The 18,861-nt window shown below is 45.5% G+C and overlaps 1 protein-coding gene across 1 annotated transcript in view; it reads left to right on the top strand.

Moving 5' to 3' along the window:
* The window catches only part of LOC306977495 (intermembrane lipid transfer protein VPS13A-like), a gene marked incomplete at both ends in the record, with an annotated part of 63,021 nt that overhangs the window by 10,746 nt on the left and 33,414 nt on the right, over positions 1–18,861 (top strand). Inside the window, 23 exons of the mRNA XM_079575836.1 lie at positions 225–426; positions 1,559–1,673; positions 1,851–1,987; positions 2,069–2,201; positions 4,193–4,310; positions 4,398–4,542; positions 6,276–6,360; positions 6,402–6,601; positions 7,294–7,450; positions 7,519–7,598; positions 10,592–10,651; positions 10,726–10,963; positions 11,039–11,155; positions 11,640–11,743; positions 11,820–11,987; positions 13,240–13,544; positions 13,648–13,795; positions 14,995–15,163; positions 15,323–15,447; positions 15,555–15,724; positions 17,300–17,553; positions 18,323–18,507; positions 18,605–18,748. Of these exons, the coding sequence (XP_079431962.1) occupies positions 225–426; positions 1,559–1,673; positions 1,851–1,987; positions 2,069–2,201; positions 4,193–4,310; positions 4,398–4,542; positions 6,276–6,360; positions 6,402–6,601; positions 7,294–7,450; positions 7,519–7,598; positions 10,592–10,651; positions 10,726–10,963; positions 11,039–11,155; positions 11,640–11,743; positions 11,820–11,987; positions 13,240–13,544; positions 13,648–13,795; positions 14,995–15,163; positions 15,323–15,447; positions 15,555–15,724; positions 17,300–17,553; positions 18,323–18,507; positions 18,605–18,748 (3,559 nt within the window). The remainder of the gene's footprint in view (positions 1–224; positions 427–1,558; positions 1,674–1,850; positions 1,988–2,068; positions 2,202–4,192; positions 4,311–4,397; positions 4,543–6,275; positions 6,361–6,401; positions 6,602–7,293; positions 7,451–7,518; positions 7,599–10,591; positions 10,652–10,725; positions 10,964–11,038; positions 11,156–11,639; positions 11,744–11,819; positions 11,988–13,239; positions 13,545–13,647; positions 13,796–14,994; positions 15,164–15,322; positions 15,448–15,554; positions 15,725–17,299; positions 17,554–18,322; positions 18,508–18,604; positions 18,749–18,861) is intronic.

Raw genomic sequence — 18,861 nt, 5'->3', positions numbered from 1 at the left:
TTCAAAATATAGTTTTCATATAGAATATACTGCAGGCGACAGAGATATTGCACATTTGAAAGACGAACACTTGATTAGAAAGATTAAGAGATTAAGAACATTTGGACTGAAATGACAAAATTGACAAAAGTGTGGATCTAACGGTACATTTTTGCATAATTTATATTAATTTAAAATAGACATTATTTTATTGGACATATTTATCTTCTGGTTTGTTTCTCCAGAGTGGCGGCGGAGCTGACTCTGTTCGAGGTGACGGGCCTGGCCAAAGGGCACCCGGCCCCCACCCTGCTGTCCTCCAGGAAGGCGGCCACGGCGACGGGCACTCCTCTGCTGAGCCTCCTGTTCGAGACCAACCCCATCGACGAGTCGGCCAACCAGCGCCTCCACGTCCACTCCCAGCCCCTGGAGATCATCTATGACGCGGTGAGCGGCGGCGGAGACGGGAGGTTTATGTTGTTTGTCGAAGACGCACAAATGTTATGGAATTTTTATTTGGTGATTGCAACCCTTGAGGCTGCAGTTAGTCTTGCGGCCTTTTTAAAGGAATTATAGCTGTTATGACGAGTGGTTCGGTGTAAGAACATATCCTGGGCTTTATCTGAGGGATTTGGACGTCTCTTCATCTTGCAGGGCTTTTACAAATCTAAAGTTTGGACGTGATGAATGAATAACTATTTTTGGTTTGAAGCATGTTTACATCACTTCTATATACGATTATGGGCCTTAAAAAAAAAAAAAAACCTCCTTTAAAGGAGGGTATCATGCAAAAGGACTTTTTAGAGCTTTGCACCATGTTACAATGTTGTACTAATAAGCCGAATGCCCGTTGCATTATGGGTAATGGAATTTCTTTTTTTTACCAAACAATATTGATAGTTAGCGTAAAACGGCGAAGAAAGCTCTGATTTGGACGGAAAGTTGATAATTGAAAGAGTTAGCTTTAAGTCTATTTTTACACCAGGGCTGTGAATGGAGATAAACAGAAACTGAAAGAACTGAATGGCCATTCATATAAGATAAGATAATCCTTTATTGATCTCACAACGGAGAAATTCACTTGTTACAATCAGCATTCAATAAGATCACTCAGAGTGTGCAAAACAGACAGTTCAATAGTAGAAAACGAGGTATCTTATATACAATAAGTAATCTAGGGGGCAGAGTTATAACAATAAGGGAATAGTAATAAATAATAATAGGATAAAAATTGTAGAGATGTCAAAGTGACGACCAGTCCTTGTTCACATAGTTGGAATAACTATATGAGAAAAACATTTCTGACCCTTGAAGGCGACTGTTGTACAAAGTCCAGGGTCTGAAACTGTGGCCTCATGTCGCCGATATTCAGGACATTTAAACTGGAATGAGAAATAAAAACATAGAATGATTTTTTTGTCATTAGGGAAATGGACAGTAAACAAGATCTTTTTTTTAATAATTATTACCTGATCCACACACACGTATGCCTCTAAATTGATTTAAAAATCACAATCCTCCTCATTAAAGTGGTTCATGACTGACACGTGTCTAAAGTTTGTTTCCCGTCTTGTGGCAGACCACGGTGAACGGCATGGCCGCGTTCTTCCGACCTCCAGACGACCTGCCGTTAGACGAGCTCACAAACGCAACGCTCATGAAGCTGGAGCAGTTCAGAGACCGCACAGCCACCGGTCAGTCTGGATTACTCTGTCATTGTCCTGTGCACACGGCTATGTCTTTACGTATCTGTGATTCAAAGTCCGAACAATGATTTTATTTGTATCACTGACCTGTTTTTCAAATGTCTTTTTTTGTATATCTAATATCCTGTAAAACATGTGACTTTAACGCTGTCGTACGTCCTGCAGGTCTGATGTATGTGATCGAGACCCAGAAGACCCTGGACCTGAAGGTCAACCTGATGCCCTCCTACGTCATCATCCCACAGACGGGTTACTACGACAGCACTCAGAACATCCTGCTGCTGGACCTGGGTCACTTCCAGGTGTGGCGGTGCTCTTTAATTACCTGTTTATTCACCTGTCTGAGGGGACGTGTGGATGAAACGTGTTTGATGTTGTGCTAGATGTCCAGTCAGAGCAGGAAAGACCTGCCCCAGCTGTCCGTCACCTGCAGCGACATCAGAGACATCATCTCCAGAGCCTACGAGAGCTTCGACATCCAGCTCAGTAACCTGCAGCTCCTCTACAGCAGACCAGGTACCGCTCTACAGGAGAGACTGTCAGACTTCAATATACAGTGCGTTCCACATGACACATTCACCCAAGGTACTTCAACAAATATGGAGAAATGATCAAAATGTGGGTTTTTACATAATAATTTACCACAAAACTACTGATGAGAGCGAATCCCCCTACACCTTTACTGTAAGTTTGATATAGGAACTTTATTGGGGTTTTGGACTTTTGCCCAATTACCTCCGGTAGTTCCTTAATAAAACGTTTAAAGCATGCGGGAATTCACGTACTTCAAGGGGCAGTAGGTCGGGAGATGTCCACTACAAATTCATGACCTATGAACAAACAGTAAAGGTCAGCACAAACTGCACGGCTTTTCTAGTCGCAAACGATTTTATATAGAATGGGGAGTCCACACTACACGACTGGATTCAGTGCGATTTTCGAACGTCTGGGGGTTCACATTTAACAACTGAGAATCGTAAGAGTGACTCACTACACGATTCTGACAAACAGCTGATGTTTTATAACACAGCGCGTCTGTCCTCTCTACGGCTTCGAAAACTGACCCCAAATCCGCAAAGACAGGCCTGTGTTTGAGAGTGAGGGATAACGTGTGTGTCCCGATTGGTCAACGGTGTCAACAATGTCACAACACCGCAGCGCTAGCTTACTGCTACTACGAAGCTTCAACTTGGCTATAGTTCTCTTTCAACTTTCGTTTCGGTATCTCACTATGGGAACGCTCTCACGCTGTTTCCCCCAGAAGCCCAATTACATTACGCCAGTCTGCTGACTGGCTGTCAGACGTGACGTCGCTCAGCAGAGGAGGAGGGACTTCCTCCTACTATAAGAGCGTCATAGCACGTCATAACATTAGTCTAAAACCTCTTCTCGCTCCCAGAGGCTTCTCTCAGACGGTGAGTGGTTAACGGGATAGCATATTGTTCATAGGAAGAGCTAATCACTCTGACGCCGAACGCTACCTATTACCGCGTCGCCATTTGTGAGTTTTTTGTGTGTAGCAAGTCTGTCCCCAAACAGGTGCTATTTTAGCCGCTAGTCGCAATACTAGTTGCTTGCTTCAAATTAGCGAGAGAATACGGCACTACGCTTCTTCCTCACCATGGAAAAAGACGTGCTGCCACCAAAGCCGTGCAAATGTGGGAATAAAATTTCTGTGGCAGACAACCATGCTGTTGACACTTCATGCTGGCCGATCCGATCCGATACAGTGTTTTTCTATAACAAAACAAACAAGTCATACAATACATATCATTATATATTATATATTATATATTTTAGGCTATATATTAGTCTATTACAGTCTTTTCTATAAATATTCAATAAGTTCTGGATTTAGCTGTGAATGTTTAATTAGAAGGTTGGGTAATACAAAGGCTAAAATGGGGATTTATCATCCATCCATACATTTTCTTCACATTGCACCAGCCCCTATGGCCCCTCCTGCAAGTGATGGGTCCACAGAAGGACGGCCTCATGGTTCTAACAGGGCCTGTTGGTCTCTCATAAGGGGCTTCTGAACCGGGCTTTGTCTGACACGTCACCCAGGACCTGTTTGCCCTGAGACAACAGAGCTCCAGGATCATTCGGGCGCTCAATCCCCTCCACCAGGTTAAGGTGGCGACTCCACGAGGCGGCTAATTATTATGCAGAATTATAAAGAGCGCGCACCTATGAGAACGCTCTCATCTCCGCTGTTAAGACTCGATTCTTTCTGGCTCTTCTGTAAAAGCGAATGACAGCACTGCAAAAGGAACCAAGGACATTTCTCTGCCAGTGTTTGATTTTTAGCAGCTGCGGAGAGTCCTCAGTGTGGATCCAGTCATTAAATCCAACCCGATACTCTCAGAATGCCCGGATCTGCTCCTCACATCATCAGCTCACCCTCTCATCAATATCCCAGACATGTTCCTAGTCAGCTGCTGTGTGTTTGTGTAGTTCTATACTTTTCAGTGAATGATGTCAAATCCAGTGCTTTTCGTTGACAGAGGAAGACTGGAAAAAGGCTCGTAAGCAGAAGGAGTCGCCCTTCCACATTCTGGAGCCCGTGGACCTGCAGGTGGTGTTCAGCCGCTCCATGGTGGTCAAAGACTGCCACATGGCCAAGTACGTCTCCAAAAAACGTGATGCTACTTCAAATAGCGAAACCTTCTGACTGCTCTCACCACCTCTGTCTGCATTTCACCTGCCCAGGTATAAGATGTGGGGAACGCTGCCGCTGCTGTCTCTGCGGATCTCCGACGACAAACTGCGCAGCGTCCTGGAGCTGGTGGACAGTATCCCTCTGCCCGAGAGTCGCCCTCCTGCCCCAACCAACCCTCACCAGGGCTCCATCAGGGTACAGACAGACACAGACACCTTCATGACATTAAAAAGCATGAAATTGGACTAAAATTGGTATTAAATAAAATGTTGGTTTGCGAGGTTTGAAATCAAATCGAATCTTAAATCGATCACATTTTTTGGGGGAGGAAAATTGTCCAGCTCTAGTTCGGTTTTACCCGAATCTAAAAGCTTCTCGACTGCAGAGCAACAGAGTAACACCTCATTTGAAAGCTTGCCTTTTTGTGGCATTTTCTTTTTGTTTTTCATTGCTTTTTTGTCGTGTTTTTGTCACTTTTGTTTGTTTGTCACTCTTTTATTTTTTAAGCTTTTACATTTGGGTATTGCCAATCTGGAGTAAAAGGTGCTCAGTTCAGGTGGGGGTTAAGAGGTTAACAAACACTACAGTTAAAGGATCTGTATCCCGCTATTTTAGCCATTCCAAAGTAAAGTATAGGCATTTATATGATATATTGTACCTCTACCACTATGGAGCACTAATGTTTGTGATAAATATAAGTATATTTTGGAGGTATTTCTATAACCCAGAAGACATGACGCTTGGATTCAGTGAACTCCACAACCTCACTCCGCTTATGTACCTTTTGCAGTAGTAGAAATATAAATACCACAGCAAAAAGTTACTTCACAGTGCAGTTATAAGGAGTTGACATCTGCAACACAGCCTCATAAATGGCTAACACACAAGCTAACACGCACGCTAACACACGCTAACACTCGTTTTGAATGACTCACCACTCTGTCCGGGCGAGTGGCCTCTTCTTTAGGAAGGTTGAATAAAGTCCTTGTGGCCAAAAACGCGTATTTCTCCGTGACATTATCGCTAGGTAAGAAAAAAGAACAGGCGTGTCCAGAGTAGGTTAGAAAGAGCTCCATCTTTACAGCTTTCAGTGCAAACATGACATCTGTTCAGACACTCAGGGGAGGCGTTTGTTTTCACTGCAGGGTATTGCATGATATAGGCCAGGGGTAGGCAACGTCAGGCCCGGGGGCCAAACCTGGCCCTCCAGCACAGAACCTCTGGCCCCCCAGATGATTTTGAGAAATATTATTGTGCAAATCAGAGATCAAATACCTGTTAAAATTGTCTAAAAATGCGACAAATAGTGTCAGTAATTTAATGTCCTGTCAGAACTTCCCATGTTAAACAGTGATTCTCTCCTGGTGGGTCGAGACCCAAAAGTGGGTCACGGAACCATTTTCAGTGGGTCGCGAGTCTATAGGGAACTTAAATTCAATATTTTCCATCTGAAATTGCATGGAAACACTAACTGTGCCTTCAGTTTCAGTCTTAATGGGAAATCTACTGCTTGTCCAACAAAATCTTGTGTGGAAAATACAATATTTTATACAATATATGGCCCTGCCACCTGAGAACTGATGTAAAACATTGGCATTTGCTGAAAATAGTTCTTTACTTTAGGCTACAATGTTGAGGTTCGGCCCTTGGGTGTTTTGGGAATGATGAAAATCGGCCTCCACGATGCAAACTTGTCGACCCCTGATATAGGCCCTTTAAAGTTAAATCTTCCTGTCTCTCTGCCAATTTACTTCTGACAAGTTTGTTGGAGGAAATAGTCAAACACTGTGTTGGAATCGGGTGACACTTTACCTGAACACTTGCACGATACAGCTATGGCATTTAAGAGGAGAATAAAAATATTGTCCCACATGCTTTCCTGTCTCCACCATTTTGTCTCACATCCTCTCTCTCTCTCCTCTGTTCAGCCAAAGTCCTTCACCCCTCGTCTCTCTCAGAAGAGACCGCTGAGCCTGGCCAACCAGCGCAACTCGCTCATATTCGAGTCACTGGGTGAGTTACAGAGTTACTTTTCTTTACAGCCCGGACTGTAGGAATCATGTGGAACTGTCTCTCTCTCACAGGCTCTGAGGAGGATGTGTTCTACGACGCTCCCAGCTCTCCCATCGACGACAAGGCCTTCTTCCCCGATAACCCCCTGCCTCTGCGCTCCATCGACAAAAAGAGACATGTGCTCAAAGACAAGGCCCAGAAGAACATGACCGACTTCTTCTTGAAGTTTGAAATCAGCGAGGTTCGTAAACACTCGCAGTAACGGATGCCTTAGGTAGGGCTGGGCACCGTTAAAGGATATCTGTCTGGTATCTGTAAGAAAGTATTGGAACCGTGAAATAAAATCTTCTATAACTGCCTCTAAAATCCTGCACTGTCACTCAAAAAGTTGTTACTTCGGGTCCGAATTGTGCATAACTTCATTCATATCATATAGAAGGTGCAGTTACACGTATGACCTGAGGTGGCAGTAGTGAGTATAAAATGGCCAACTTGCATCTAGCCCCTTTAAATCTAGTGACTGTTGTTTCAGCTCACCTAAATTATTTTTTCCCCCATTCCTTTCTCAATTTTTCACATTTTTTCCCCCCTATTTTTCCAAAATGTTTCAGATTTTTTTGCCCAAAGTTTGCTCCATTTTTCCAATTTTTTCTGCTAATTTTCCCCCCTTATTTTTGCTTATTTTGTATTACTAATATTTTCCCTATTTCCCCCCATTTTTCCCAATATTTCCCAATTTATTCCCTTTTTTCCTAATTATTCCCCATTCTTCACACATTTCTTTTACATTTTTGCTGAGCCTGATATTGTATTGTATCGTTCAGGTATCGTTAAAGTACTGGTATCGAAAAAAGATCTACTGTTCCCAGCCCTACTCTTAAACTGTATTCTCTAAATGAAACACTTTACACCTGTGTCCTGTTGCTTTTCCAGTTTTCCGTGCAGTTGTGTCGTCTTTGCGAGGGCGAGGAGATCCCCGTGCTCCATCTGGACATCGAGGGACTGGGCACTGAGCTGAACATCTGCACCTTTGATATGAAGTCGTCCACTTACCTGCGGGAGATCTGCCTCAAGTGCCCCGAGTACATGGGTCAGCCGAGCAACAGAGGTTCTCTGATCTGTAAAGGAATGTATGAATAAACAAATGTTGTATTCTAGATTCTGAAGACAAGCAGGTTCAGCTCATAACGACGCTGGACAACACAGAAGTGGACCTGCTCACCTTGGAATATGTCAAAGTAAGAAAAACTTACGAAACTAGACACTCTATTACACCTTATGTGTGGTTTTGGTAGCTCTGTGATGAACAGAAGTGAAAAGTACATTGGGTGCGGGCGTACATTATATATATATACACTGCTCACAAAAACTTAGGGCACACTCAAAAAACACATCCTAGATGTCAATCAATTTGATTTTTGATGAAAATCTTTATTCATTGTGTAGGGCAATGTGTTGAGAACAAAATAACATAAGAATGATAAATGGAAATCAAATTCTCAGCCCCTGGAGGTCTGGATCCAAAATTATAGTCAAAATCAAAGTGACAAATCAGGTCACTGATTGATCCAAATTCTGTAGAAATTCCTCCAAACGAGTCTGTATCATCCTCAGTAGTGTGTGTGGCCTCCACGTGCCTGAATGCACTCCCTACAACGCCTGGGCATGCTCCTGATGAGACCACGGATGTGGGATCTCCTCCCAGACCTGGATTAGAGCATCAGTCAGCTCCTGGACAGTCTGTGGTGCGACGTGGCGTTGATGGATGGACCGAGACATGATGTCCCAGATGTGCTCTATTGGATCTAAGTCTGGGGAACGGGCAGGCCAGTCCATAACATCAACACCTTCATCATGCAGGACCTGCTGACACACTCTTGCCACATGTGGCCTGGCATTATCAGGCATCAGAAGGAACCCAGGGCCCACAGCACCAGCATATGGTCTTACAATAGGTCTGAGGATCTTATCCCGGTCCCCAATGCCAGTCAGGGAACCTCTGGCTCGCACATGGAGGGCTGTGCGGCCCCTCCAATGAAATGCCTCCCCAGACCATCACTGACCCACCACCAAACCGGTCATGCTGGATGATGTTGCAGCAGCAGAACGTTCTCCAGGGCGTCTCCAGACTCTGTCACGTCTGTCACATGTGCTCAGGGTGAACCTGCTCTCATCCGTGAAGAGCACAGGGCACCATTGGCCAATCTGCCAATCGCTGTGTTCTCGGGCAAATGCCAATCGGGCTGCACCGTGTTGGGCAGTGAGCACCGGCCCAACCTGTGGACGTCGGGCCCTCATACCGCCCTCATGGAGTCGGTTTCTGACCGTTTGAGGACCAACATGCACATTTGTGGCCCTCTGGAGGTCATTTTGTAGGGCTCGGGCAGTGCTTCTCCTGTTTCTCCGTGCACAAATGAGCAGATAGCGGTCCTGCTGCTGGGTTGTTGACCTCGGTGGCCCCCCCCCAGGTCTCCTGGTGTACTGGCCTGTCTCCTGGTATCTCCTCCATGCTCTGGACACTGCACTGGGAGACACAGCAAACCTTCTTGCCACAGCACGAATGGACGTGCCATTTTGGATGAGCATAACTCCCTAAGCGACTTCTGCGAGTTGTAGATGCTCCTCATGATACCTCTAGTGGTGAGAACACTGGACAAATGCAAAAGTGTTCCAATAATACGGTACAAAGGATGAAGACAGGGAAATGGTCTGTGGTCACCACCTGCAAAACCATTCCTCTTTTGGAGTGATCTTGCTAATTGCCGCTCATTTCCACCTGTGTCTGTTTAATTTCCACAACACCAAGTGAAACTGATTCACAATAAGCGTGGCTTCCTAACTGGACAGTCTGATATCCCAGAAATTTAAGAAATGTTATGAATATCAATTAAATTATTAAATTATTATGCTTTTTTCAATCACATAGCACCAGTCTATATCACACTACAATGATGACCAAACCTTCTGCTGGTCTGTAAATGCAGTAAATTAGAATAACTGCCTTGTATAAAATTGCTCTCTCAAAATGGCTGTAGCGAATGTCTTGAAATAGGCCTCTGTCTCTTTAAGAACCTCTGAGCCTTTCTGACACGCCCCCTCCACACGCTGTCTGTGGCGTCAGTGGGGAGGGGGTTCTGCTGAGGAGCAGTGGTTGGTTACTCGGCTGGTGACGAAAGCTCGGAGGCGTCTCCAGGAGGTGGGGGCGTTCCTAGGAGGACTCAGGCAAACCTATCCCTAAAATGGCCGCCATCAGAGTTTTTACAGATTACTCAAAAATATGTGAATGTGCCAAGGCAACACTTCAGGCATGTTTTTAATGAGGGAATGACATAATAACATGATGTAAAGCTTGAAAAAGTCAATTTTGTATAATACCCCCCCTTTAAAGCAGGTACAATTTTCTTTATACAAATCTAGTTCTAAGAATTTTAGATGTGACAGAGGCACTAAAGAGTTCAATTGTAAAAGTCTTTGTAGTTTGTTCCATTTGTGGGCAGCATAATAAGAAAAGCCTCTTTTTCCTGTGTCACTCTTTACGAGTCAATTTTTCAGAACTAAACAGTCATGTGACCTCGTGTTGTATCGACTTGAGCTGTAGTTTAGTTCACATGCGAGATAATGCTGTTGAAAATGGACTTGAAACTGAGATATTTAAACATTTGCCTCTTCCCATAACGTCAGTGTCCGTCCAGAGAGGAGAGAGGAGTTAATATGAAAGGACAGTGTTTCATAAAACATGCAATATCTCAGTTCCTAGAAACAAATCAGTGATTTTGATCAAAACTAGCCTCTGTTTGGCTTAGATTTCTCAGGAACCCCGGCACGTAGAATTAAACTGTTTTTAAAACTTTTTACCCATGGAGAGCTTAGAGTCTCCTTTAGAGTCTCCCCTTTCAAACGAGCCACAGCATGTGTCGATAGGTATAACACTGAATATGCTGTGGTATCATGAAGAATGGTCTGGATTGTTGGCACTCTAAAGCTAAATCCCCAAAACAGCGCGGCCTCAATGTGTTAACCCCCACCTTAACCGAAGCTAAGACCTACAGATCTGATCTAAGCTTCTTCCTTGTTAGGATTGATGAAAAACGGCGCAAAATTAAATTAAAACATGACAAATGTGGCAAAAACATGCAACAAAGCAATGACAACATGATAAAAACTGAAATGAAATAAAGGCTTGTACTAATTCAGCCAATACAATATAATGATGTTCCTTCTTGTGTTTTAGGCTGATAAAAACGGGCCTGAGTTCAAGACGAAGCACAACAACACGGAGCAGCTCATCAAGGTGAGCTGCACTTCACACATCTGCCAGAGGTGGGCAGTGTAGCTTCATGTTGTATAACGTGGTCGTGCCGTCAGGTGGAGTTCTCTTCCCTGGACGTGCATCTCCACACCGAGGCGCTCCTCAACACCATGAACTTCCTGGACAACCTGCTCCCCACAAACACCTCCAGCAAGAACAAGGATCCGGGCCCCGAGGAGCTGCCCACCATCCCAGAGGAGGACAAGAGCGACGGGGAGAAGGAGGAGAAGGAGGAGAAAGAGGAGAAGGAGGAGAAGGAGGAGAAGGAGGAGAAGGAGGAGGGGAAGAGAGCAAGTACGGCCAAACCCTTTGGAGCACATTTTATAATAATGGTTTAAACATTGTCTCTAATATTGTTTTTTTTTGTAGGTGTCAAGAATCGCAAGTTTGCCAAGGTGGTTAACCTGCACATCCGAGCCGACCTGCGCTGCCTCAAAGTGTTCATCCGAGAAGAGAAAGCCAGGATTGCAGAAATCAGATTTGAAGGTATTTCTCTATCTACTTTTATCAGGGTAGTTGATGGAACGGTGCACAGGGTTTTTGCTGCATTTTTTGTCGCTTTTATGTAGCTTTTTCATCACTTTTTTGTATTAAATTTAAAAGGGACAGTGCATTTACAAAGAGTGCAATATACTTGAAATGCAGGATTACAGCTAAAGCTAATTTCCATCCTCTGTCCAAAACCGGACCAGCTACAGCACACACCACTAACTCACACAGTCCTATACCCCTCTAAAACAGCCACTTCCAACCCGCTTCCCCCTACCCACACACTCTCCGCCCGCACCCACCCGCATTCCCATACCCACACACTCTCCGCCTGCACCCGCTCACATTCCCATTCCCACCCGCTCATATTCCCATACCCACACACTTTCATTCTCAGCCTGGACGCCTCATCTGTCTCGTCTCAATGCACTGGCCCAGGCTGCGTCTGCAGAAGCTCTCATGCCGTCCCTGTCGTCTGCAGGTCTGGTCTCTGAGGTCCTGATCAGAAAGAAGGAGGTGGAGGTCCTGGCTCACTTAAAGAACATCATCATCCTCGACTGTGACAAAGACGCGCTGTACAAAAAGGTCGGCCAGTCTCCCAACGACCCGGTGCTGTAAACCATGAAACGGTGTCATTGTTTGTGGTGTGTTTGACTCGCAGGTCGTGTCCATCGCCGATAAGGAGGTGTTTGACTTCCGCATGGTGAACTACACGTGTGCCACAGACGGAGACGCCTACCTGGACATGTCTAAGGTGGACACGTCTGTCACGCTCAATGTGGGCTGTATTCAAGTGGTCTTCCTCAACAAGTTCCTCTCCTCTGTCCTGGTGCGTGACGCTTCCTGCCTCGAGCTGTTGTTATACCTTTAATTGATCATGTCATCGCTCCACTTCCAGGTCCAACAGAGCTATAATTTAATAGGATTTAGCTGATTTTAAACATCTGATCACACAGAAATATTACTTTTTTTTTTTCATTCACAATGAAGGTTTATTTATAAAGTATCTTGGGAGAAATGTTGAGTTGTATTATTCTAATTAGGGATTAAAACAGCCTGCTACTACAAGCAGGAAGACCATGCCAAAAACTGTTTTAATCAGCTGACATCATTTCTCATAGTCATTTGTCACTTTGTAATAACTTAGGGCAATTTGATAATTTTGGAGTTCAATTTCTAAACATTGCTGGGCCTTTTCTCCATGAAGCTTAATTCAAGGGCCAAGGTATTATTGGTTAGCTTATTGTTAGCTCATTTATGTGAAATAAATCTAAAAGCTACTTTTTCAAACCTCTTTCATGCAACAAAGTGGAGCCTGTAAACATGAATACTGCCAGTAGCTCTTTGAGAGAAGATTGAGCAGTTGTTTACATAAAGTTTGATTTGATTTGATTAGCATGTGGTGCTATAAGAAAATAGCACATTGTCATTACTGTGATAAATATACAGTATGCTTCTACATAACTGTTTATAAATTAGTTTGGCACAAATTTAGCTTCTTACAGGGTCTTGATTCTCCTCAGTCCATGCTCTATGTAAATACAGATGCCCCTTTGGCAACAGCTTACAAATCTTGCTTCTTTTAATGGAATAGGCCACCGTTTTTATATACTGAGATATGTTCTTACCTAACCTTAGTCGAGTTAATATATCCCCGTCTGGTCTTTGTCCGTGCGCTCTGTAAGGCAAACGGAGCACATACGCAGCCTCTCCCACATGTCACATAGCTCCAAAAAAGCTCACGATAGAAGCTACCAAGCTCTTCCACGTGTTCCCTATTTAAATAAAGTTACGTGAAATGTTTTCAGCTGACCAGTGGACACAGTTTAAAAAGATTAAAAAGTCTTGTTTGTGGTTTCTTTTGCATAGAACTAAACAAAATCCCTAGTTGTTTATGTAGTTTTGTGTGGAATGCTTGGGTGACTGTGTAACATGCAGAGCTGCTCTATAAAAGCTCTCGCCCTCTTCTTTCTAATGCAAAAACTGCAAGTCTCTGCAGTGTTTTGGCCGATGTTTCTTTGGGAGACAATATCGGCCCCTGTTTTTCATCTTTGTCCATTCTCTTTTATTCTCGTCACCAGGACTTCATCGACAACTTGGAGGCGAAGGCGGCCCTGACGGAGGCGACCGTGCAGGCGGCGGAGAAGGCGGCGTTCGGGGTGAAGGAGCTGGCGGAGAGGAGCACGCGGATCTCCCTGCGCGTAAACTTCAACGCCCCGGTCATTTTCCTCCCGCAGTCGTCGACCTCCACCAACGTCATCGTGGCCGACCTGGGCCAGCTGTCCGTCAAAAACAGCTTCGCCACGCAGCCCTTCGAATCCGACGCCACGATCCCGCCCGTGGTGGACATCATGAGGGTGAAGCTGACGGACCTCAGGATGTACAGGTGGGTCAGCGCTTTGGGGACCTGTTTTAGATCATTGTAGCATCTTCTGACCTACAGAAGTGCAAGACGACTCTTTACAATGGAATTCTCTTGTATTTTCCAGAACTACCTACAAAAATGACAAGTTCCAAGGAGAGACGCAGCTGTTGATGCCGGTCAGCCTGGATTTAGAGATCCAGAGAAACTTGTCCTCGAACTGGTACCGCAGCATCCCCGACATCGAGATTACAGCCCACCTCAAGCCTATGAGCGTACGTGGACTTCTACATGGTCATGAAATAGAGTTATTAACCTCTTAACTCCCACCTGAACATGTTTTCTCCTGTTCTCCAAATTCTCCGAATCTAAAAGCTTCTTCAAAATGGCGACAAAAAAACGAGAAGAAAGTGAGGATGTAAATTGACAAAAATGACAAAAATCCAGCAAAAAAAATAAAAAAATCCAGCAAAAAAGTGACAAAAATCCAGCAAAAAATTGCAAACATCCAGCAAAAAATGACAAAAATCCAGCAAAAAATCCAGCAAAAATCCAGCAAAAAAAAAAAGACAAAAATCCAGCAAAAAAGGTGACAAAAAATCAGCAAAAAAAGACAAGAATCCAGCAAAAAATATATATAAAAAAAAAAAAGAACAAAAAAAAAGAAAAAAAAATCCAGCAAAAAAAAAGACCAAAATCCAGCAAAAAATGAAAAAAAATCCAGCAAAAAAGTCATGTCAACTTGTGCCTTACAAATTTCTTTTATCAGTTATTCCTTAAAGGGACTATACAGAGTTTAAAAATGTTAAAATAGTGTATTTTCCTCCCCCTACATGTTCCAGCCATGTCCTAATGTGTAGAATGAGCTCAGACCTGTTCACCACAACTGCCTCTAAAATCCTGCACTGTCACTCAGAAAGGTTTTAATTCGGGTCCGAAGTGCCGTCATGCACGAGCTTGATATAGAAGGTGCAGTAACACGAATGACCTGAGATGGCAGTAGTGAGTATAAAATAGCAAACTTGCATCTAGCCCCTTTAACAGCATTTCATAAACTAAAACACACAAACACTTGGCCACTCTAGCAGCGGACAATGTCCTTTTATTCCTTTAGATATTTCGATCATAGTTTCTGACAGAGCCTTGATTAGTTGCCGTTAGCATTAGCATGCTCCTGTTAGCTTTAGCATGCTTTTTTGTCACTTTTGATTGATCAAAAAGATGTTTCCGGAGGTAAAAATAACTCAGCGACAGAAGTCTCCAGATTCTAAGCTTCAAAATGACACACAGCAGGCCCATGGTGAACGTTGTGTTTTTAAAGCTGTGAGAACTTGTATCAATTCAGTGTCAGATATCTGTAGCCGATTCCCAATATCGTATTTTTTTTCAATATCAGCTCCGATGGCCGATACCAGTAGGATTTAAGTTACTCTGAACAGTTGCATTACGCTGTTTTTACTTGTCTTCCTTATAGCTGTTCTTGAGCCAGGACGACTTGATTATGGTGTTGAGGACACTGAATGAAAACCTGTCGGAGAATTCGGGGGCCACGGCGCCCCCAGGACCTCCGCCCGTGTCCGAGCCCTCGTCCGAGCCCTCGTCCGTGTCTTCCAACAAGGACTCCACCTCTTTACCCAACACCAGTGAGTCCTCTGCACTTCTGCTCTTTATTACAGTCAAGGGGCTCGTCTCCAAACCCCCAAACCCGCTCTTGTTCTGGGCGTACAACTCTCATCCCTGAATCCTGATAGTAAAATATGTAAATCCTTCTGCAATACTAAAGTTGAATGTTTTTGTTGCAGATAACACGGTGGTGACTGCGGCTGTGGTCGAGGCACACACGCGCACAAGGCTGAAGACCACCCTGAAACTAGACTTCAAGTTTGACTCCATGACGCTCATCCTGTTTAGTCCAAATGGGAATGAGGTAACGCACACTTACACAGAATGAAGAAAGTTAGACATTCTTCTGCTCTAGAATGTGTAACCGCGCGATAACAGATCGTTCAGCCTCGTTGTGACGTTCTTGCCCAGGCCCAGCTCCTGGACTCCCACGATGAGCTGCTGAAGTTGGCGGAGTTCACTCTGGGCACCGTCTCCACCTCTGTGCAGATGTTCTCCGACGACTCCATGAAGGCCTTTTTACTACTGGCAGCTTGTTTTCTGGACGACAAAAGACCCAAGATAAAGATGGTCACGTCAAGGTACTTAGATTTAGGATCACGCCCCCTCAGACTAACACCACGCCCCCTCAGACTAACACCACGCCCCCAAGGGCTAACACCACGCCTCCTCAGACTAACACCACGCCCCCTCAGACTAACACCACACCCTCTCAGGCTAACACCACGCCCCCTCAGACTAACACCACGCCCCTCAGACTAACACCACGCCCCCAAGGGCTAACACCACGCCCCCTCAGACTAACACCACGCCCCCTCAGACTAACACCACGCCCCTCAGACTAACACCACGCCCCTTCTGACTAACACCACGCCCCTCAGACTAACACCACACCCTCTCAGACTAACACCACGCCCCCTCAGGCTAACACCACGCCCCCTCAGTCTAACACCACGCCCCCTCAGACTAACACCACGCCCCTCTGACTAACACTAGGCCCCCTCAGACTAACACCACACCCTCTCAGACTAACACCACGCCCCCTCAGGCTAACACCACACCCTCTCAGACTAACACCACGCCCCCTCAGGCTAACACCACGCCCCCTCAGACTAACACCACACCCTCTCAGACTAACACCACGCCCCCTCAGGCTAACACCACGCCCCTCTGACTAACACTAGGCCCCCTCAGACTAACATCACGCCCCCTCAGACTAACATCACGCCTCCTCTGACTAACACCACACCCTCTCAGACTAACACCACGCCCCCTCAGGCTAACACCACGCCCCCTCAGACTAACACCACGCCCCTCTGACTAACACCACGCCCCCTCTGACTAACACCACACCCTCTCAGGCTAACACCACGCCCCCTCAGACTAACACCACGCCCCTCAGACTAACACACGCCCCTTCTGACTAACACCACACCCTCTCAGACTAACACCACACCCTCTCAGGCTAACACCACGCCCCCTCAGACTAACACCACGCCCCTCAGACTAACACACGCCCCTTCTGACTAACACCACACCCTCTCAGGCTAACACCACGCCCCTCTGACTAACACTAGGCCCCCTCAGACTAACACCACGCCCCCTCAGACTAACATCACGCCCCCTCTGACTAACACCACACCCTCTCAGACTAACACCACACCCTCTCAGGCTAACACCACGCCCCTCTGACTAACACTAGGCCCCCTCAGACTAACACCACGCCCCCTCAGACTAACACCACGCCTCCTCTGACTAACACCACACCCTCTCAGACTAACACCACGCCCCCTCTGACTAACACCACGCCCCCTCGGACTAACACCACGCCCCCTCTGACTAACACCACACCCTCTCAGACTAACACCACGCCCCCTCAGGCTAACACCACGCCCCTCTGACTAACACCACGCCCCCTCTGACTAACACCACGCCCCCTCAGGCTAACACCACGCCCCTCTGACTAACACCACGCCCCCTCTGACTAACACCACGCCCCCTCAGACTAGCACCACGCCCCTTCTGACTAACACCACGCCTCCTCTGACTAACACCACGCCCCCTCGGACTAACACCACACCCTCTCAGACTAACACCACGCCCCCTCATACTAACACCACGCCCCCTCAGACTAACTAACCCTCTTGTAACCGCAGGATGATGGCGCTGCGCCCCGGAGCAGAGCAGAACATGATGGTGGAGGTGAAGTACCACCAGGACCACGATGGGACCGTTTTGGACATGCTGGTGCAGGACATCTACCTGTGTGCCAGCATGGAGTTCCTGCTCACCGTGGCCAACATCTTCCTGACCGCCTCACAGCAGGGCTTCGAACAGGCGGCGCCCAACAAGAGCAGCGCCGGAGTGGACAAGAAGAACTCCAACAACTCCATGGCTTCCAAAGAGTCCAGTGAGTCGGCAAATTCACCAAGACTTGAGACATCTCTAAAGGATACACTGAAGATTAATCTTTCCTTTCTCAATATTTCTATTTTATCATACAACTTAATCAATTCACAGATAAACGGACAAAATCTAACTTTTTTTTATTGTTCAAAGAATATGAAAGATAACAGCATTTTTTTTCACTCAGTGAGTGGTCGTGTGAAGCCATTTACAGTGAAACAACTGAGTTTGATATTTTTAAATCAGAATGAAAAAAAAAAAGTACTAAAATGACCCTGATACAAAGTTTATGATGAAGAGGAATGGGCCGCTTTGCCATTAGATTATATACAGAACCTTCTCCACAACCACCACAAAAGCCTCAAAAACTGTCATTTATTTATTTATTTTATTTATTTAATTTAAGAGAAAGGGGGAACAATACATATTAATGAACATTAAAAAAAAAAAAGCCAGATTATAGCCTTATCGCCTGGCTAATTTCCATCTGCAGACCCCCTGGCAGGTTGATTTCACAAAGACATAGATACACTATACACTATATACACAGACTATGTACACATATACATACAGCACAGGATAAAGACTTGCACAGAGACAATTGAACACAAACAGTGGAACAATGACAGTGGAAAAGAACCAAAGTCGTATGTATGGCACATCCTCCCATTACAGAGCCTCTTTTAATTGAATTTGAGAAACACATGACTGCCATTGCACTGATCCCCTCAGCCCACATCTCTATTGCACTGATCCCTTTTGCCTTATGTCAGCTCCAGCTCCAGCAGCCGTGTTCAAGTCTGAGATGAATGTGGTGGTGAAGAACCCAGAGATCGTGTTTGTGGCAGACCTGACCCGGGCTGACGCTCCCGCCCTGGTCATGACCACGCAGTGCGAGCTCATGATGGAGAGCGGGCCCGAAGGATCGAAGATGACGGCGGGCATCAACGACCTCAAGGTCATTTATATTTTCCATCAATAACAAACCTCATGGGAAAAAAATGTCCCAAAAATACAATGAGTGTGTCTTAAAGGGCGACTGGTCTGTGTTTCAGGTCGTGGCGTGTCCGTTCCTGAAGGAGAAGAGGATGCACAATGTGACCACAGTGTTGCAGCCCACGCAGGTGTTCTTCCAGAGCTCCCAGACTCCAAACACACCGCAGGTCATGGAGATCTCCATCAACGCCCTCACTCTAAAGGTCTGGATTTACCTTTCTGAACTGTCCCTTTTCTAAGAGATTAAAGACGTCTCTCTCTGTGTTTGAGGCTAACGCTAACATTAGCATCGAGGACGTCTCTGTGTTTGAGGCTA

This window comes from Gobius niger, assembly GCF_951799975.1.
Source record: "Gobius niger genome assembly, chromosome: 1".
Taxonomy (NCBI): Eukaryota; Metazoa; Chordata; class Actinopteri; order Gobiiformes; family Gobiidae; genus Gobius; species Gobius niger.
The sequence above is the reverse complement of the archived record's forward strand: the minus strand, read 5'-3'. Positions and strand labels throughout refer to the sequence as shown.